General features: G+C 45.3%; 1 protein-coding gene across 1 annotated transcript; it reads left to right on the top strand.

Moving 5' to 3' along the window:
- Window positions 1-3,829: 3,829 nt before the first annotated feature.
- Window positions 3,830-21,733, top strand: LOC135804683 (mitochondrial import inner membrane translocase subunit TIM44-like). The gene is made up of 17 exons (XM_065318607.1): window positions 3,830-4,132; window positions 5,330-5,383; window positions 6,649-6,753; window positions 7,233-7,289; window positions 7,761-7,862; window positions 8,181-8,216; window positions 8,740-8,781; window positions 9,401-9,445; window positions 10,050-10,116; window positions 11,061-11,142; window positions 11,757-11,842; window positions 13,187-13,279; window positions 13,640-13,764; window positions 14,459-14,509; window positions 15,026-15,115; window positions 19,725-19,835; window positions 21,267-21,733. The coding sequence occupies exons 1-17, from the start codon at window positions 3,923-3,925 to the stop codon at window positions 21,384-21,386; spliced, it is 1,476 nt and encodes a 491-aa protein (XP_065174679.1). The 5' UTR covers window positions 3,830-3,922; the 3' UTR covers window positions 21,387-21,733.
- Window positions 21,734-21,876: the final 143 nt, after the last annotated feature.

The following is a 21,876-nucleotide window of genomic DNA, read 5'->3' as shown; positions in this document are numbered from 1 at the left end:
CACAAGGCAGCAGTCGTACCACTCACTGCACTGCACTGCAGTACAACTACAAGTCAAGTCCAAAAGGAGCCGCCTGCGTCCGCAGACTCACGCCGCACAGCACGTAGACGTGGACGTGTTCAGTCCACGTACGTCAGTCACACGACAGCCCGCCGAAAAAAAGTTACGGTCGGGCTGAAATTGTACGGTCGGTCGGGTGAGTCGAACCACACACCTTCTTTAGTTTGGCCTAATAATAATAATAACACCCTAAGGGGCCATCCGTAATTATCGATCTTTTTCACGAAACGAAAAAGTTTCGTTTATGGGTGGGTGGGTAGCGACCGGTTTCGTTTTGAAAAAACATCGAAAGCGGAAAAATCAACGCTCACTGCATGCATTGATGCGTGCATACATTGTGTACATCGAAGTAGATCGACAGTAGTCCACGTCGCGCGGCCAAGCAAGTGCTGCATGGATGCAGTGCTACCACTCTGTACTCAGTGCAGTGAGTTCCTTTCGTCCTCGGATGACTTCTCCGACGAGGACCTAGCAGTCATCATGGTCATTCACTCTGGGACCGACGACAGATAGATAAATACTTCGTTCCAGCCGCCGATGCAAGAGAATTTCAAATTACGGAGCGGGGCGCACGCCAAGTAAATTCTCACGCAAATATGGGGAGCGCCAGCCGCTGAAGACGATGTCGTCGTAATGTACCTGGAAGAATCTGATCGTGCTTGTGGTGGGGAAGCCATGGAGAGTGATCCCCGTGTCGACAGTCTTCCAGAGACGGAAAATTAGGCCATCGACTTTCTACGTACCTGATTGACGGCAGCGCAGCGCGGCGTGCGTGCGACCTTACGGAGCTTTCCGACAGCGATTCTGGGGCAATGCTGCTCTCATTTGCGAGCGAGGCACGACCACTGAAGTCTGTGATAGCTATGGCTTTTGTTTCCGCTCCGAAGTCGACTTGTTTTGGCAGTATCATGTCAATGTCGAAACTCTGACGATTTGCAAATGTACAATTCCCGTGTTAGAGGTGTAGAGGTGCCAGCAGCGTACATGTATGTGTGTGGTAGGTGAAAATAAATGTTTCCATGGTCAAGAAGTAGTACCAGACTTCCAAGAAAACATGACTAACGTTGTTACTTGCACAATCACACAAAATGTGGCCTCGCTGTGTTGTACATGTAACAGCCAATCAAGATCATTTTCTGCACAAAGTCTCAAGTCAATTAATTTTTTCGTTTCAGGGGGGTGGGTGGGTGGGGGTGGGTCATAACTAAACTTTTTCGTTTCGTGAAAAAGATCGATAATTACGGATGGCCCCTAAATCACATTTACTTGAGAATTGTAACCAGGTGCGTGCCGCAGATGTTTTTCTTGATTCTGTGTTTATGGTAGTCATGGGTTGTCGTGATAAGGTCATCCTGCATCTTATTGTACTGAAATCGTAATCCTGTTGATGTCGATAAAACTTTTGGAAGTACATGTAGTTCAATGACTTCAAAGTGCTACAAGTCCACGATTGTCTAAAACAACACAGCAAAGTAGGAACAATAAACATGTATTAATATGTAAACAAATACATTGTTGAGTCTGACACCTCGTTCCAACAACTACACTGATCCTGAGGATATTGTAAGGGGCAAGGATATATAGTTGGAGGTACTGAGAGATAAACAAGGCACTCCATAATAATAAAATGTTACATGTCTTTGGTGAGTATGAATGATATCCAGTCAAACCTCTTTAGGACGAACATCAAGGGACCGATGGTATTAATTTTGTTCTGTGAGTTTGTTTTAACCCTATTTTATAACCAGTGAATACAATTATTTCTCCAATAGAGACACGAATATATTTATTCTACAGCGAAAGATTCTAAGTCAGACCAAACCATTGACTCGTCTTGTGTGAAACAAATGAGTCACTGAACCTTTCTTTAGGAACATGACGGCAATTGAAACAACAACAGAGAAAATACGATACATGTACAGCACATTCTTGCAGGTACTACAAACAGATTGCCGATCGTAATTCTTGCTCTGCCGGCACGCAACTTTATTTGGGGCAGTGCAATCCCGGCGCGACTCACAAATCAAACAGCCCAGACTCGAGTAAACAAATCCAATCGTACGAGATTTTCAAGAGACGAGACTGCACCCATTGGCTTGTTTCGTATGAAGCAAACAAGTCACTGAATGCATGAACCTCTCCATATTAAAATTAAATGGAGATTTAAATGGAGATTTTCCCTGATATACGAATTTATTTTGCATACTCGGCCAATGCTTCCCCCCCCCCCCAGATTGGGAAATGCCAACGATGCTATGCCACTGCAAAATTCAGATTCTACCCTATGATCGGAGCACGGAATGCCGGAAGCAATCATGACCAGTGCCTTACTTGTAACGTACCAATGTACAATTAACATGAGTATTTCGACAACACATCTAAGCCTCAGCAGCAACATACAACATACATGTAAGCCTTACCGTCAAGAAGGTGAATTCGCGTTCTTCGCACACTGTTGGCAAGGGCAAAGAGATACGAATGGATCTAAATCCGAATAAAATCAGCACACGTTTCCGTAAATGAAAGGGTGAGCATAAGCAAATGAATCGAAGGAAACTGGTCAACTCAGAGATCACCTGTCATTGAGTATTCCGTAAAAGGAATACAGCAGAAAAGCTAAATTTAGAAAACAGTTCCTGTCAGCTTTTCCATTATTTATTGTATTCCACCTAAAATCCACCTAAAATCAGCACACTTTTGGTAAATGAAAGAGTCAACACAAGCAAATGAATCAAAGGAACTGGTCGACTCACCTGAGTAATATTCCGTGAAAGGAGGTCTCAGCAGAGCCAAAGCGAAATAAGCCAGGAGACGAAATATCCGAAACAGCTCATGCAAGAAGCAGTTCCAAAGAAGAAAGTTCCTCGCGCATGCACATCCGAAAACGGACTGCACTGCAACACAATGTCTGCCGTGCACGTGCGCGTGCACAGCACGCGGCTACCACGCGTTGGTAGATTAATACCGAGCACCTTACGTAGAATATTACGTAGCCTAAGTGAAATACCGAGCACCTTACGTAGAAACTTACGTAGCATAGCGATGTCGTTTTTTCTGCCATGTGAACACAATAATAGAAAAGCTGACAGGATCGCTTTTCTAAATCAATAAAATGCACTGATTTGGGCTCTAAATTTCCAAGACTTTCGGCACAGCGACCCCTCCCCCACGAGTAAATTGTACTTCAGATGGCTGACCGTACCACACTAAAATACCTTCCGACGCCCCTGCTTACGGTACTCTTGCTAGAACCCAAGGGTGATATTTCAAATGACCCTGGATAAGGAGACCACCTGTACTCAGCGACCGCATTTTGAAGGTGTTAGGTCCCTTGAGCGGTCGCCTTAGAAAGGTTTCACTGTACTACACTCCATTTCAAAACTATAGACGCGTACCTAGGCAAAAACCGTTATGCCAGCATCTATACCACATAAAATCTGTGATCACTTTGTGCATAAATTTTTCCAAATTGGGCGTCTGTTATCCAATCCTTTAGAAACTATATGAGAGTAATTGTGGAGCGATCCTGAGCAATATTCCGAAAACTATTCTCAAAAAGTTCCAGCCAAATTTGAAATATTTCAAAAACCCTACGCGTCTATAGTTTTGAAATGCACTGTAGCACGTGCACGTGCGCACATGCGCGTGCTAGTCCAGTCCGATCCATGATCCAGGGCATGGCATGCATGGCTGGAGTCTAGTCGTCAAATACCGGTATTTGACGACTCCCTAGGCTAGTCTACATAGTCCATGATCCAGTCGATCGTACCGATCGTAGATCTACGACCGTGCACCCGCTGATTGCGTCATTATTTGCAGAGTTGGATCATGTGCATAGCCTTGTAGATTTGCAGACACGTGCATGCCGACGAAGTGTTTAGACCAGTTTCCGTCTTTCAAAGTTTCTACAATTTTTGTTTGTGCTCAAAATCTCCATGTGCATCTGTGGTTGAGTAACAGTGGTTCAATTTCTGAAGTGCCTGGTGCAAATGTGACTGCTGGACAGTATCTGCTCGGAATCTTAGTGTGCCTCTCGAAGCAGCCACCGATGTTGCGTTCCTTTGCCTCTCGTGTAAGCTATCTTCAAACTATTTGGTTGGGAAATCTCCCCAGCATTCTCAATAAATTTTAGAATTGATTTAGAATTGATCAGTGATGGCAGGAGTACATCATAAGCTGCTCAGTGTATCCCATGATGCTGGACCGTAGCTGTGTTATGTTCTGTGTGCTGTGCTGTGCTACATTGGAGACTGTGACTATGCTTTTGTCCAATAGACTTCTCTCAAATTTCCAGTCCTTGCGTTTCGATGATCCTGAGAAACATTAGTACAGTAGTATCCACTCAGTGGATTACTGGTATTTTGAATGATACTGTACGAGTCGTAGTTGAAGGCAAGGAGCATGGTAACACTACAGTAACGTGTATCAGTGCTATCATCATTGCACGTGATTATTTATTTTATTTATTTATTTATTCCACATCCCATAGCATGTAATTGCCAATCAAAGTGGAGGGGGTGAAAGCCAACCACGGCTGATTATGAGGTTTTTCGTGGATTTCTGTATCCCCCCAAAGGAAATAAAATAAAAATAAATAAATGCTCACAATCTGACAAAACCCAGTTCTGCAAAGATCACGTGCAGTGTTGTAGGCCACATGTAGGTGCAGTGACTGCGAGTACTAGGACATGTACGACCCTGCTTGAGAAATGAGCATCACAATGATCAAGTCACACCTGCAAGTGGTTAGTAGTTTTCCAACGTGCTCCCGTCCGCAGTTGATTGTGACGCAATGGCCTTGCAGTCTGGCACAAAAGCATCGGGAAACTTAGCAAACCGGGTATCGGCGCCGCCGTTGCAACATCTGTTTTCCTCTTGTCTCCACGGGCGCGACGTCGCATCTGCTGCAATGACCCACACCGGGTCACAGTGGTAACGGTGCAACGCATGCGCAATGTGCGGTGTGCACGCACTGGCTTATGACAGTGTACCGAGCACTGCACCATGTGCTGTGTTCAGCCAGGACATGGTCGGTTTCACGCCCAAATTGTGTTCGTGTATAAGAAGTGTCAACGTTGAGAATCCACTCAGAGTGTCAACAGGATGAGATACAGTCCTGGAGCAAACAGTGGCATTCCTGTCTGTATTTCAACAGGACGACATACAGTCCCGGAGCAAACCGTATTATTTAAGTCTTGGTGGCATTTCTGTGTGTATTGTTTATGTGCTTATCTGGCATGTTACACCCCTGCTGCTTTCTTGCGCACAGTTACCGTCTGCTTCAGTCGCGCAGCGCTGTGCATGTGCTCAGCGACCACCAGTGGTAAGCCAGCAATACGTGTGTACGTGTTTGTGTTTACGTGTGTGTGTACATGTTGTGTGTTTATGTGTGTGTGTGTGTGTGTGTACATGTATTTGGTAAACTGAGATAGCTGTGCATCACTATGTGCAGTAAAGAAAAATATGTGAACTTCAGGGGCGTAGGAAGCAGTTTAATATTGGTGCGGTGAAATTGTGAGAGGGGGGGGGGGGGTCCGGGGGTCCTCCCCGGGATTTTTTTGAAAATTGGGCCTAAAAGGCCATATTTTAATGCTACAGAATAATTTGAGAAATAAGAATATGCATGCTGATGATACACCACCGCATTGTCGATGTAAAACATGGTACCTGTACAAGAGTCGACAAGCCATCAACAAGGTTGAAATGTAAAAAAATAAAAGTAAAAAAATTCGAAAATTATTGGTCCGGCAACCGCCGGGCCTGCCGGACCGGTTCCTACGCCCATGACTTCTTGATACTCATCAGTCTGTGTTCTTGATGGTATTCTTTTCCTGTGTTCACGACATGACGTCTTATAAGGGCATCTGTGAAGTTCTTCTGTACAGTTTGCTACTACAGTGGTCCCTCTATAATCCGGCACCATTTGTGCCACGAAAATCTGCTGGATTAGGGAGGGTGCTGGATTAACAAATCTGATTTACTGCTGCAATGTACATGAAGAGGACATTTTGGCTACTGAAAATTGTGCTGGTTTATCGAGGGTGCTGGATTATAAAGTGCCGGATTAGAGAGGGACGACTGTATGTGTACAATGTATTACTGAATTTCCGGACAGTTAACTGTTTCAACCTTGTTCCTTCAGTCAAGTAGGTGCCATCAGCGGAGCTCAGAGTCACTGGCCCAACCAATCGTAATGAAGTCTAGTGAACATGTTTAAACCAGCTGTACAATGTATTGTGTAGCCCTTAGCTACCCCTTTGCGAACTGCAATGAATTTGATTAGAGGTTTGTGTGTGCGCTTGACTGGTGACGTGTATCTGTCTGTTCTTGGGTATTCTTTTCTGAGTCTTGTGTTTAATATTCTCTCTCTCTCTCTCTCTCTCTCTCTCTCTCTCTCTCTCTCTCTCTCTCTCTCTCTCTCTCTCTCTCTCTCTCTCTCTCTCTCTCTCTCTCTCTCTCTCTCTCTCTCTCTCTCTCTCTCTCTCTCTCACTCTCTCTCTCTCACTCACTCACTCTCTCTCTCTCTCTCTCTCTCTCTCTCTCTCTCTCACACACACACACACACACACACTCTCTTTCTCCATGTAGGTCCTGAGTCAGCGTTTTGCCTCAGATGGCGGCAAGCCGAAAGGCTTCTTTGAAACGCTGCGGGACAGTTTGCAGGCAGAGTGGTCAAAGAACAAAGAACTAAAGGTGCAGTAGCTAACTCCATGTAGCTAATGTTTGCACAGGTATCTACATTTGTAGAACTGCACAGGTATCTACATTTGTAGAACTGCACAGGTATCTACATTTTGTAGAACTGATTGTTGGTGATACTGCTATTACTTTGCATGGTGTATCATCTCAAGGCGCATTGAATATCATGCATTGGACACACATGTTTGTCTGTACATGTTAGCTGCCTGCGGTATTGATTGTATACAAGTACATGTAGATGTAGTTTAGTGGAGTCATGGGCCTACATGTCCACCATGTACACAATCTTCGGATCATATACATCTATGTAGTTAGTAGAACTATTTCAAATGTGTGTGTGTGTGTGTGTGTGTGTGTGTGTGTGTGTGTACGTGTGTGTATGTGTGTGTACGTATGTGTGCGTGTACGTGTGTGTGTGTGTGTGTGCGCGTGTGATGTGTGTGTGTGTGTGTATTGTTCTATTGGTCTAACAGGACAGTGTGGAGCAACTGCAAAAGGCAGCGCAGTCAGAGAATGTGTCTAAAATAAAGGTAACGCCACACAGTTGCTTGACTACGCATCGACACTATTAGCGATCGATTGACTCACTCTGACTTCTCTCTTTCAGCTTTCAGCAATATTGCATTATTGGAAGGTGTGCAATTCATGCATGTGTGTCTGGTCCCCTTGTCACAATCCTGATCTTGTGTGGATCTTCATTGGATCTTGACTAATTCAGGGCTTGACTGTGGTGTCAACTTTTGTAATTACAGTAACACGCCCTGATGCTTGTGCTCAGATTTGCTTCACGTGTCCCTCCTGGAAGACATCCGTTAGTCCACGATGGGTGTGATTATAGTAATTTGTGTGCTGTGAATCTCTGCTGCTGCTGCTGCTGTTGTGTGTGTGTGTGTGTGTGTGTGTGCATGTGTGTACGTGTGTGTACGTGTGTGTGTACGTGTGTGCACGTGTGTGTCTGTGTGTGTATTTGTGTGTGCGTGTGTGTGCATATGGTATATCAGACAATAGTTGACAGCGGTAAGTCCTACGTCCAGGATGGTGCAGAAAAGATTGGCAAACAGCTGCATGGTTTGAAGGATCCTCTGTCCAAGGCTGGAGAGCAGGTACGGGTCCGTATACTTGCCTCTTCTTCATCTTCTTGTGTTCAGCCACAGGGAGTACGTGGTGTTGATAATGTTCTCTTTTCTCTCTGTTACGGAGTAGGCTACCAAAACGAATGCTTGGGAGTGGATTATTCGGCCCGAACATGTACATGTAGAAAGAGTGAAACAGATTGAAATGGCCGTGTGTTGATAGGGACCCTGCATGCTGCATAGGTTTTCATTTCTCCTACATATACTTGGAAAATGGCTTATTTGCAAGCTGTGTGCTGGCCGAGTAGTCATTCTCTTCTTGGCTGCGTGTTTTGTTTTTGCATGCAGGTGACGAAAAACCCAGCAGTTGGAAAATTTAAGGAGGTGAGTGTCCTTTCGCTGTAGTACATATACTTAGGTTTCCTAGTGTACTCCATAAATGTCCTCGATTGCCCTGTGTCAGGGCTAAAACCTCGCCCTGCCTTCTGTGGTTTGTTGCAATGTAATAGGGCTTGAAAGTGCTACGTCACAGCATAGCAACAATTTCAAAAATTCAAAAACTGGATCCACTTGGATCCAGTTTTTGTATGGATCCAAGCACATTTCAAGCCGTCTTACTCACAGCAAGGTGATGTAGCCAGTGAAACTGACTGATTTAGCTACTGGGGGCGGGGTTACAACTGGTGGCGAAGTAAAAGTCACCCCTGCATCCGACATGAGTGGGTTGCTATGCACCCACATACTGAGGCAATAGCAAAGTCACACCTTAGTGGATCCAAAATAGAAATCTGATGTCAACTTACTACTCCCTGGCCATTTTTGACGTCATCACTTTCAAGCCCTATGTAGTTGTACTGTTTATGAATTGCTTAGTGACACCATGTTGGTTATGGCTTTTTTTGTGCAGCAATTGAAGAATGTGAAAATGAATGTGAAAGTGCCAGAGCAGGTATGGGATTTTCTTTATTGCAGCGTCTATCTTTCTCGTATTGTCTCACTCATGCTTTCATACCCTTCCTGTGTGTGTGTGTGTGTGTGTGTGTGTGTGTGTGTGTGTTTGCCGCTCTCTCTCTCTCTCTCTCTCTCTCTCTCTCTCTCTCTCTCTATCTATCTATCTATCTATCTATCTATCTCCTCTCTCTCTCACTCTCTCTCTCTCTCTCTCTCTCTCTCTCTCTCTCTCTCTCTCTCAACTTCTCTACTGTCTATTGATATTGGTCGCCTGGTCACTCTCTCCTCCTTTGTTTGATTTTGCGCTCTTGGTTAGCCGGAAATGGTAGTTGTGGTGTTGGCGCATGCAGCCTCGAAAACATTCGCAGCATACAGCTCTCCAGCTGTTGTTTGTGTGTGTCTGTCCGTTTGTCTCTGTGTGTGTGTGTGTCTGTCTGTTCGTTTGTCTGTCTGTTTGTCTGTCTGTTTGTTTGTGTGTGTGTGTGTGTGTGTGTGTGTGTGTGTGTGTGTGTGTGTGTGTGTGTGTGTGTGTGTGTGTGTGTGTGTGTGTGTGTGTGTGTGTGTGTGTGAATGTGTGTGTCTGTCTGCCTGTGCACGTGTGTTTGCTGTTCGTGCAGGTATCCAAGGTGGCCCAGAATCCCACAGTATCGAAAGTGACAGAGGTAGGCTAGCACGCTCACTACTCTCTTTGGTTCTAAGCTGTAAAGTTACTAGCCGGTCTTTCAGAAAATATCGTTTTATTTACTGGACCAGCTCATCACAATGCTGCTTGACTGATCATGTTTTCACCACTTGTATTACCTAGTAGTGGAATGGCAGCCTTTCATATGGTTTACCTCCGCAGTTACCAAATGCCTGAATACTGTATGCATGTGCAGTATTTTTGTGCGTAGAAAGCCCGTGCGTAGATTATTTCAAGAGGATTTGAGGTGTGTATGTGTGTGGGGGGGGGGGGGTCTTGAATGTGAGCATGATCAACTGTATTTAAAGATGGAGTGTCAGTGCTTTGGGCTACGTTACAGACTCTCCTGGGACTTCCAGGAGGTCTTATCCACAAGCATAGTCTTCTCATCGGACATATTTGGCAATTATTTGCTGGTAATATTTGAGGATTCCGCCAAGCACTGCACTGTCTGTAGTCCCAGAACGTGCTTGCCCACTGCTACATAACAGCCGTGTGATGGCCCTGGTTTGGGGTGTGACAGTAGTTCTGAAGATGGATTTTTGTTGGCTGCTTTTCCGTAACCCTGTGCCGTTGCCCTTCAGACCATCAAGGAAGATATTGTTGGTGATACTGGAAAGCTGTCCCAGCCGTACGAGGCCCCAACAAAAGGTAGAGGAAATCGGCTAAATAATTTGTTCCTGAGCAGTTGTTTTGCACTGTGCTTTGCGGTTTGAGCATGACAACCTAAATAAGTACATGTATGTGGCTCCAGGACGGAATGTCGTATGCTCGTTAAGAGTCGTTATAGTGTCGTACTGGAAAGAAAGTACTTGCACATGTGTGTGTGTGTGTGTGTGTGTGTATGTGTGCATGTGCGTGTGGCTATGTATCTGAGTAGGAGAGGTGTTCTGTGCGTGTGGCTATGTATCTGAGTAGGAGAGGTGTTTTGTGCGTGTGGCTATGTCAGGGAATTTTCTAGAACCGCCCCAACCGGTTTTCGACCGGTTGAAATTGTTGGCGACCGGTTGAAAAGTTACAAATCAGTTCCAACCGCCGTACCTTTCTGTGGGTGAATGGAGCTGCTTATATCTTTGCTACACTCCAGCACGAAGAAATCTGTTAAATTGCTGTCGAGTGCCATATTTGGGTTGTATTTTGAAAAAAATTCCAGGGGGGACCCCCCAACCCCCCCCCCCCCCCCCCCGACTCTTCATTGGACCGTAACCGGTTGGAAATTCGTCCTAGAATATACCCTGCAGTATGTATCTGAGTAGGAGAGGTGTTCTGTGCGTGTGGCTATGTATCTGAGTAGGAGAGGTGTTCTGTGCGTGTGGCTATGTATCTGAGTAGGAGAGGTGTTCTGTGCGTGTGGCTATGTATCTGAGTAGGAGAGGTGTTCTGTGCGTGTGGCTATGTATCTGAGTAGGAGAGGTGTTCTGTGCGTGTGGCTATGTATCTGAGTAGGAGAGGTGTTCTGTGCGTGTGGCTATGTATCTGAGTAGGAGAGGTGTTCTGTGTGTGTGGCTATGTATCTGAGTAGGAGAGGTGTTCTGAGTAGGAGAGGTGTTCTGTTATCAATCATCCTGTGTGCCATGTTGTGTCTTGTGCTCTAGACCAGTACCGCCGTCGTGTTGTGCAGGAAGGTGAGGAAGAAACGGAAGATGAAAAGGCAGCGCCGAAGATCAAGGAAGACACGTGAGTCTTTTTTTTTGCTCTTAGTTCATCGTCTCGGAAGTGCCGCACAATTTGCGTTGCTCGTCAGTCATCGCTCATCTCATTGTGTCTGTTCGTGTATCTTTAATGTGTCAACGTTCTCTTGGTACTGTTTGTTTGTACTGGCTTGTTGGTGCTTGATAGCTTGATGTGACGTGTGCGCCAGGGTATAAGCCGTACCGTATTTTCCGGAGTATAAGCCGCGCTTTAAACACTCGTAGTCCACCCCCGAATAAGGATGGTCAAATGAGCGGTGATATAATATTGGGTAGATACTAGTATCTGTATTTCGTGACAAAAATCTGGGTGCGGCTTAGACTCTGGAAAATACAATACTTCTGTTTTGAAAATTTAGGTCTGAAATTCTCCACATGGCATTCACCGCGAACACGCATTTCAGTATCATAATAAGTACAAACTTGGATGACATTTTATGGTTAACACCCCGGAAATGCAGTACTAGAATGACATTGTCATGGCGTGTCGCCTTATTCCTCGCACACTTCTTCACTGGTTTTCTCCGGAAATTTCTGAACTCTGGCCTGTTATCAAGCGTCGAACGGGCTTCTTTGCTCACTCTCTCCTGTGATGTGCAGGGAAACGAAAGGAGTTGAGCTACATAGCTCCGCGAAGTTTTCTCAACAATGGGAGAACTTCAAGAACAACAACCGCTTCATTAACGGTAGGTTCCGTTCTGTCTGCTGTTAGGTACATGTACCACTTGTAAGTCTCGGTGTTATTCCTTGCTACCGATTATATCGAATTTTAGGGTTCACGGATTGGCATGCTAGCGTCGCCAGCTACATCATGCACGTGACAGGCGCGTGCATATACTGTCCCACACAATCGGTCAGTGCTCAAATCGCATTTTCCCATCAATATCACTCACTTTCAACTCTACGGGATTCATTACGGTTGGCTCAAACTGCCTGAATTTTTGAATCCACACGCACGAAAGACGTTCCAAGACTTCCACCGTTCGTATTTTTTCAAACGAGTTCCGGGTTTTCCAGTAACTTTGGCCAAAGTTCGGCTAAAAAAACAGGGGGAGCCGTTGCGTTTCCGTAAAATACTGAACGGTAGAAGGATAGCCAAGGTCGAGAGCAAAACAACAAGCCATTATTTGTCAAAATCGAACAAGAAACGGCTCAGCGCATCTATTTTCCGTGCACGCGCGCGCGTACTTTGGCCGACAAGGTGTGGAGAATTTCTGAAGAAGAAGAATAACAAGAGCAGCAGCGCTCGGAACAGCCGTGCTGGATACTTCCAATCCCGACGATGGTCATCATGGACCGTGTTGGCTGTCGTGAGCTGCTGAAACGACCATGACATTTCTTTTTCTTTGTATACCCTACATATCTTGACGTGCCCTAGCTCAGTTTCGGCCTCTTTACAGGAAGAATATTTTCTTCCATGGCATCAGCGGCCAAACAGCAAGAAGAGCAACAGATCGAGATTTGCAGGGCAAACAAAGGATGCGTGCAGCTAGTCAGGTTCGATGCGGCTGCGCTTTGCCAGAACCTCAGCATGCAGATAAGAAAAGACGACAGAGTGTCTCAGATGGAACTGGATCTTTCGCCAAGACCGCCACTGCCGCCATCATCAAGTCCAGGGCAGTCAGAAAAATGCAAAGCCCGAGTGAAGTGAAGCCACTGAAGCCAAGGAAAAATTCAAAAAGTACGCTCTCCGGCTAGACTTCGAGTCGATATTTTTTTACTTCGATAGGCGCTGTCGCGGCCTGTAGCGCGCGTCCATAATCCAAAATGGAGGCGCACGTGATGGGTGCTTTTAGTGGCAAGCCGTGAACCCTAAATTTTATTTTTTTGTAAAACTAGGACATTTAAAACCTATCAGGCGTTACACACTATTGTTAGTCCTGGGTGTTATGCATTCTTGGCTCTAGTGCAGTAAAGGTGTTTGTGTGTGTGTGTGTGTGTACGTGTGTGTACGTTTGTGTGTGTGTGTGTGTGTGTGTGTGTGTGTGTGTGTGTGTGTGTGTGTGTGCGTGGGTGTGTGCGTGATTCAGGAATGTTCGACCTGAAACGGCAATTCGACGAGAGCGAAAGCGTCGGTGTGCGTGCACTTCGCTTTGTGACTGACGGAGTATCAAATGTTGTCGGTGAGTACCCTGTGCATGCAAGCCCATACATGTAAGCCCATACAGAATATTCATTCTTTATAAGTCTTACTTGTCTGGCCACCCAAGCACACACACACACACCATGTGTTGCATGCCACTGTCGCTGTATCTGTCAACCCTGTTCTTACCAAGGTGGTCTCGGTATTCGAAAGATCATGGCCTCCGCAGAACAAGAGTGTATTCGCATGTACATGTGGTCAGGTACACGTATGTATGTACATGTGGTGTTGTGTTATTGTGCCTGCATTCGTCTCTGCTTCAAGTATCACTTACCACCATTGTTCTTTCCCAACCTTCTCATTTGCATGCACACACACACACACACACACACGCACACAGGAGGTATGCTGACACCAAATGAGACGTCTCAGACGCTTGAGGCGATTGTGAAAGTTGACAAGGATTTCGACCCGGAGAACTTCTTGAACGAGCTGCAGCTGGAGATCATCCCTACAGTTCTTGAGGTATGAGGTGTGTGTGCTGTACTGTGCTGATGCTAAATCATGTTTTCCGGGTGACAGATTCACACGCATGCATCCTCTTGCCCATTGGCTATGGCCAACTAGGACACGCTAACCATGCCAAGTGGATATTCACTGGGAAGTTGCAGTCATGAATCATGATTGTCACCCGCACCTATTACACAGTGGTGTACAGGTGCGAATGCCATGTCTCTCAGTGGCCAGTTTGAATGTGAGGAATCAGTTGTGGCGTCGTGAGGTTTGTGAGCTGCTGCTGCTGTCTCACCCACCCACCCCCCCCCCCCCCCCCATGTGTGTGACATGTTCGTTGGCACATTCGTCTCTACTGTGATTCTCACAAGAAATTGCATTAGTAGTCACCTGCCACCAACGTGTTGGTGAAGCCGGTTTGGGGAAAGCCGCGTGGAACTATCACCTCTGTGTACGAGTAGCACTCTTATGCTGTGAGAACAATCCCCTGAACAGTACAGTATGTTACTTTAGTTTGGATCAACCTCTGCTGAAGATGCTCTACATTCTGGCTGCTGCTGCTACTGCTGCTCTGCTTAGCTGCTCCATGTTTTCTCCTCTTCAAGTTCCCAGCTGCTGGTCTTTGCAATCAGACTGGACATGGTGTACTTGTACATGTACATGTACTTAGTGTTGTGTGCCTGTGTGTCCACGTGTCCATTCTCAGGGTTTCCTGCGTGCCGACATGGACTTGTTGCGTGAGTGGTGTCATGATCGGGTAAGTGTGTCGCTGCTACTACACTTTCTTGCACTCTGTTGGCAGATTTCTCCATTTTGCACTGTCAATGTGAACTGCTTCCTGATGCAGCGTGCATGGGAGTTCAGTACCATTGGAGCACCATTGCTTCAGGAGAAAATGTCACTGTGAGGGTGATAGGTTCTTTCATTTCATTGAGTGACTGTTGTTGTATGCCGCCTCGCCATAACAGGGTTGGTGCGGTGCCCATTACTTTCAAGTATTCACCTGCTCCTGTGCATTTTCAAAGAACTCTCTCCCTCTATCTATCTCTCTGGCTGTGTGTGTGTGTATGTGTGTGTGTGTGTGTGTGTGTGTGTGTCTCTCTCTCTCTCTCTCTCTCTCTCTCTCTCTCTCTCTCTCTCTCTCTCTCTCTCTCTCTCTCTCTCTCTCTCTCACACACACACACACACACACACACACACACACACACACACACACACACACACACACACACACACTCACACATTTCTCCTAAATCGCATACTATTGTTTCAGGCCTATGGAGTACTATCAGCTCTATTGACACAACAGCAGCAGCTTGGTCTTACAAACCAGTCTCAAGTCTTGGAGCTATCAAATGTTGAGGTGAGGTTTCTCTGCATCCTACCAAGAGTACATAAACCAGAGTGTGCAACTGTGCATATCAGATCTGAAACAGCGCAGATCGTGCACTACGTCACCCTGATGAGGTCAGCCGAGCCGCGACTTGCGTACAGCTCAGATTTTCATGCTTCGCAGCCCGGAAATCAGCCAAGTTTGCATGATTTTAGACGTCCTGTTTTAAGATTTCGGTGTTTTTTAGTGACTGCGTACGCTGCGTACATCCACTGGCAAGTAAATTCACCATGCATACTATCCGTATCAAAAACCGAAATCAGGACAAACTCGGTGACCTGCACCACCGCGACTGGTTACGCAACTTTTCACCGTACCTGTGGCTTACCATGCCGTCAAAAATGACGTACTGCACGGATTACGCTCCCACAGGAACCATCCTGGGTTGCACACTCTGGTTTATGTACTCTTGATCCTACCGATGCTTGCTGGCTGGTTTACCATTGTCTTGGCTGCATGGACAAAGGAGGGAGGTTGGACGACAAAGGGAGGGGGGGGGGGGGGGAGGGGGTTGAACCTTAAAGTGTGAACAACAGTGCTGACAATTGCATAGTTGTGATGAGAAACTGCTTTGGTGAACAAAGTAAAAAGTGCCAATGTAACGTTAGTTATGACTATGAAGTTATGAGATATGAAAGTATAATGAAAATCGTTACTTTACACTCTGTACAAGACATTAGAGACTTTTGTTCTATGTTCACATATAATTTCTTCCGAATTGGTCAATAGAGAGGTTCCGCACTACGTAAAGTTGAGCAACTTTACGTTAGTGGGCGGGGAAAACCCGTGAATTCGCGAGTTTGCACTCTACTTACGGAAAGTTGTCTACGTAGAGTACGTAGATAGGGCTCTGATAACGTAGCTGGTCCGTAAGTGGATTGGGGTACAGATTTATGACTCTCTCCCCAGGTCGATCTGGTCGTACACTGCCGCGTTCGGAGTGGCCAAGGGCAGCTACGTGATTTGAAAACTCCGTATGGCGGAACACAGATGCGCATGAAGTTTACGTAAGACTTTCTGTAGATCGACTACGTTTTTTACTAACGTAATTACGTTATGCGGAACCTCTCTAATAACTCACAAATTTAGCGCTTTTGAATTTTGATAAAATACTCGAAATAATCGGATACTCGATCGAATATTTAAAAGAATGAGTGATCGATTGGTCCAGATGATGCATCTTATTTTTTCACCCTACTGATATTTGGCCAAAATGATGTGGCAACACTGCAGTTGCTTTACAGTATTTCCTTGCCTGTTGGCAGAGGCAGGGGGCGGCATTGGTCATCTACATCTAGGGTTTTTCTTTCGAAGCTGTGTGATGAAAGCGGCCCCCATGAACCCAGGACACTTGAGTCCACACACAAGCTGCATGAATGTGAATTTTTCATGTGGAATAAGTTGTCACTCAACGTTTCGTGCCTAAGCTATCATCAGACATCTGATGTTTTAACCTGGATTAGAACGAGGTCTGTCTCGTTGTCCAGGAGACGACCAATCAGTGATGTTCCCGCCAAGGTCCTTGTCAGAGTTTAAAGCCCACTTGATCGTAGTTTTACTACTCTTTGATGACTCGTTAAAGCCCGATGAATATACTCTACACATAAACAGGTGCATACAACTTCCTGTACGCATTATAGTACGGTGCAGATAATGAACTCTGCATAAAATCAGGAGTACATAAGGCCACACGTTTTTATTTCTATGTTTCTCGTCACCCGCGCGCATACGATTCAGGAGTCTGGAAGAAAAAAAAGAAAAAAACTGTGCTGCACTGACTGTGCATGTGGGGACCAGCACACTCATGCACATGTACATAATAGGGAGGTTCCGGAGTACGATTTTTCGTGCCAAAATCCGTGGAGGCTCTACGGATTTTTTATACGTCGTTTTCGAGCAGTGAAAAGTTCCGGGGTACGGAACTTATGTGTTTGCCGTCATTGCCTAGGTTACGATCGCAAACACGTCACGTTCCCGCGCTATGCCTTTTTATTTTGAAAATTTGTACCGAAATCAAAACTTCCCGCGAAAAATCGATGTTTCTCGTACCAAATTTGTACGCGAAAAATCTTTCTGCACCCGATGACGCAAAATCTCCATACGAAGCATGGTTCGTATGAAAGCCAGTCCACACGGATTCTCGTGCCGAAAAATCGTATGGAGCACACCTGGAAAAAATCCGTAGCGCCCATACGGATTTTGGCACGGAAAATCGTACCCCGGAACCTCTCTAATGTGGCCTGGCCTACGCGACACATGATGCGAGGTCACCAATTATTGTGCGCAATCTAGCTGCACATGCACAGATTGTGACAGAAGCTCCTACCACATACTAGTTGCAAACTATGGATGCTATTTTGCATGGTGTATTGGTGGATTTTAGTGTGAACAAAGGTCTAATAACCTTTTTTAATTTTTCGGTCATTTTTTTATTTTTTTCCACCTCTCGCATACGTTTTTAGATTTTCAGGTGACGAGAAACATAGAAATATAAACGTGTGGCCTAACCCCCAAGAGTGTGCAACTGCCTGCACAACCTCTATGCTGTGCTGCGACGGCAGAACTTCACATCACGTGACATGGTTCAAAAGGTTATGCTGGCAAACAGTGCAAAGTGACCACAAGAGAGTTGTACCCAAAGCTGGGCTGCGTACAACCCTGTATCTATCATGCACAGAGTGCAAATAATGTGTACGGGTTCATCACGTGATGTGAAGTTCTGCCGTCGCAGACTAGTCATGGCCCAAATTTGCTCGGCCTACATCGATATTTTGCCGCACAATTTTGCCACAAAATCTTCGATATTCTGCTTGGCATTTCCTTTCTCCGTCGGTATTTTGCTTTGGTTTTGCTCGAGATGAAATGAGTTTTTAAGGAAAACTCAACGATACTTGTCGCTGATGACGACGACATTTTTGATTGAGCTCCTGCTGCTGCTCAACTTTCCACTGAAATGTAGCCATGAGTCTGTTTTCTACAACTTTTGTGCTTATTTTCAACCTTGGTGACTGATTGTGTTGAGAGTCCCTAAGAAGCCTGGGAATTTTCGAAAAGCCCACCAAAACTCGATATTTTGCTCAAAGCTTGCCGGAAACTTGCGCATCCGATATTTTGCTCAAAGAATTGCTAGCAAATTTGGGCTATGACTATCGCAGACCCCATAGCTGGAGTTGCACACTCTTGGGGGTTAAGTACTCTTGATAAAATGTACGGTGTACTACTAAGGCTGCGTTTACATGAGAAATTTCAACCCGGGTTGAGTTCAGCCCGGGTTGAAAGTCTGTACGATAGACAAAATAGGTGACCGTTTACATGAAGACAGTTGACCCGGGTCAAATACTGATATGCCGCCAAAAGTCCACTTCTACAGTCTTGTATGGTCACGTGAATACTTTCGCGCGAAATTTGCATGTGCAGTGCTGTTCAAACCTGGTGTGAGATACGCACAGAAGTACGTTAGTACGATTCCTCGCCCCAAGGGGAGGGTTGAAATCAACCCGGAGCGAAATTTCAACGCGGGTCAAGCGCAATGCGTCATGTAAACGCGCCCGTCAATCTGTGTTCATGGCGGGTTGAAACTTGGCCCGGGCTGAAACGGCTCATGTAAACACAGCCTAAAAAGCTACGCATTTCAGAAGTGTGTGCGGTGTTTGCCTCCCGTACTCTTTCATCTGTACGATTATCCTTTGTCAACAGCTGGCAGAACCCTATAAAAACTGAGGATTAGTACTAGAGAGGTTCCGCACTACGTAAAGTTGAGCAACGTTACGTTAGTGGGCGGGAAAACCCGTGAATTCGCGAGTTTGCACTCCACTTACGGAAAGTTGTCTACGGAGAGTTCGTAGATAGGGCTCTGATAACGTAGCTGGTCCGTAAGTGGATTGGGGTACAAATTTATGACTCTCTCCCCAGGTCGATCTGGTCGTACACTGCCGCGTTCGGAGTTGCCAAGGGCAGCTACGTGATTTGAAAACTCCGTATGGCGGAACCCAGATGCGCATGCAGTTTACGTAAGACTTTCCGTAGATTGACTACGTTTTTTTACTAACGTAATTACGTTATGCGGAACCTCTCTACTATGTATCGAAAAGGGGCTCTTGAAGCCCCTAAATAATTCCACAACTGGCACAAGCTATGAATAAGAATGAAGTTCACAATAAGAGCCCAGCATTTCATTTGCTTCTATTCTCCTTTTAGTAGTCCTCAGTGGAGCCGAGTTACCAGAAGAAAATATTCTATCATACCACATATCATACCACACCAATTCTCTCTGCACACAAACCACAAAACTACCCAATATAAGGGCACACAAGCATAATGCAAGTGAGATGTAACGTAATGTTATGGCTTGTTTGTGCCCTTCAAGTTTGCCCTCGGGCCGTAACCTGTCGGGCACTAACAAGCCATATAAGGCCCTCTCTGCCATGCACTAACCTATAGAAATAGTCATTGGTACTACTCATTCGTGAATATAAATTTGTATTGATAGGGTTTTGTGTGTTGTGTGTTCATACCTCTGTGTGTGTTGTGTGTTCATGTATCTGTGTGTGATTGTGTGCGTGCCTGTGTGCCATGGCAGCTGATAATGGGCAAGATGATGGAGCCCGGTCCAGTACTCATCATCTCATTCTCAGCACAACAACTCACCAAGGTTGTCAACAAGACTGGTGAAGTAGTCGAAGGAGGCGATGTAAGAAACTTTATGAAACTCTAAAGTGCTCTGTACAATGTTATATACGTATTGTACTTTATAAAAACTCGGATGTTGAGCCAATAGTAAGGCCGCACCGTTTTTTATCTATGTTTCGCGTCCCCCGCGCGCATGTATTTCACAGCCGGAGTTAAAAAAAAAACAGAACAATTTTTTTTTTTGAAAATGCAATACAAATTTAATGCAAACCCAGAGAACCGGAAAATGTAACTCAGCTCACACACATGTACATGTACATGTGTGTGCATGAGCTGGGCCGCAAGTCACACAATCATCATGCCGCCTGTGTTTGGACCACAACCATGGCAGAGGGGATACACTCATTTTGTACATGAGCAGTGCCGCGTTGCTTCACTGTACACAAATGCAATGCACGTACACTGTTTTTTTGGTTGGCTTTTTATTTTTTCGCCCTCCCTCATTGATTTCATCGAATAAGGTGACGCGAAACATAGAAAAACGGCGTGGCCTAATATGTAAAGAGAAAAAGGACCTATAAAGTTACTAGTTATGACTAACAGTCCACCAAGTAACGAGATAATATACAGTCAGATAGTTTGACAACGAGGCACAAAACTGACAAGGATATTGAGACATTCGACGACCTGACACCTAGCTCCAACACATCTACGAAGTGCAAACCAACAACCTTCCAACTTGGAAGGCTCAGGTGCGGAAAGTTCCAATGAGGTGTCAGGTCGTCGAATGTCTCAATATCCTTGTCAGTCTTGTGCCTTGTCGCACTACACGTATCTAACTGTATACTTTTTTTACCTCGTTACCTTGGTTACCTTGGTGGACTGTTAGTCATAACTAGTATCTTATAGGTCCTTTTTCTCTTTACTTTGAAGAACATATTGTACCCTTTCTGTTTTTATTGCTTTGCCCCAGTGGAACCTGCGAAGAGCCCAAGTCCAAACACCACAATACACTGTCATCTTTTATTCTCAAATTGCAATTCATACATGCACGCGGGTCCATTGGAATACCACTCTGGCTACTTTGGTTCATCAGTAGTTTTCTCGTTCCCCTTGCACGTGCATGTATTTGGGTTGTTATTTTGTACTCACCGCACACGTGACGTCATCAGCAGGGTAATTCAGAAACACACTCCCGAAGTGCAGGTTCCACTCAGCACTGAGCAAAGTCCTTTTGGATATGAGCTCTGGGTGAAACGGATGTTGGCTTTCGAAGACCCCTATTCAATAACATGGTTGGAACAGAACATCTCGGTGTTTGACTGTTTGTGTCAATATTTCTTCACAAGGTCCCCAAAGAAAGATCTGCAAACACAATGTCATAATTATTATTATTATTGTGGTGTATCAAATTAATTGTTCAACTTGCAAAAATCCAGTGTTGAGTGCTTTCGAGTGCTTTTGTTCTGTCCTTCTGTATTCGTGCTTATAGGATATGATTCAGAACAATAGATACGTGTGGGCGCTGTGCCGCGATCAGACCATATTTGACGCTCGATCGGCATGGAGAATACTGGAGTTTGGCATCCTGGCCAAGGAGGATATTGTATAAATTATTTCGATTAGGAATTTGAATTCCATACCCCTTCCCATATACTATTTTCCCCGTTTGTGTGTGTTTTCTTTTCAAAAGAGATCTGTACATAGCTGATGTAGCAAGTGTAGATGTACATGATTGTATAATTATTCATTAGCCATAGCTGTCACCTGACATTTTAGCGTTGCCATTTTCTGTTGTAAATAAGGTATTGCAATTTCTGCTTTCTTTTCTGTAGGATATTTGCCATTATTTGGGTAGTAGAGGGACCACTTCTGTAGGTCTACAATATGCTCACTATTTTGTGATGTGGTCTGTGCCTTCATTCATGATAGGGCAGGTGCAATGTTTGACTACGGTGATCGTCGTCGGCATTTCAGACAGTGTGCGTATTGTTATTGCACTGTGCTGTGTCATGCACGCCTTGCCTATGGTAAATGCACCACCGTTGCCATTCCGCACAAAATATAGCACGCACCTCCGGACACACACACACACACGTCCG

Source organism: Sycon ciliatum, chromosome 1, assembly GCF_964019385.1.
Source record: "Sycon ciliatum chromosome 1, ocSycCili1.1, whole genome shotgun sequence".
Taxonomy (NCBI): Eukaryota; Metazoa; Porifera; class Calcarea; order Leucosolenida; family Sycettidae; genus Sycon; species Sycon ciliatum.
Note: the sequence above shows the minus strand (reverse complement) of the source record. Positions and strands in the feature narration are given on the sequence as shown.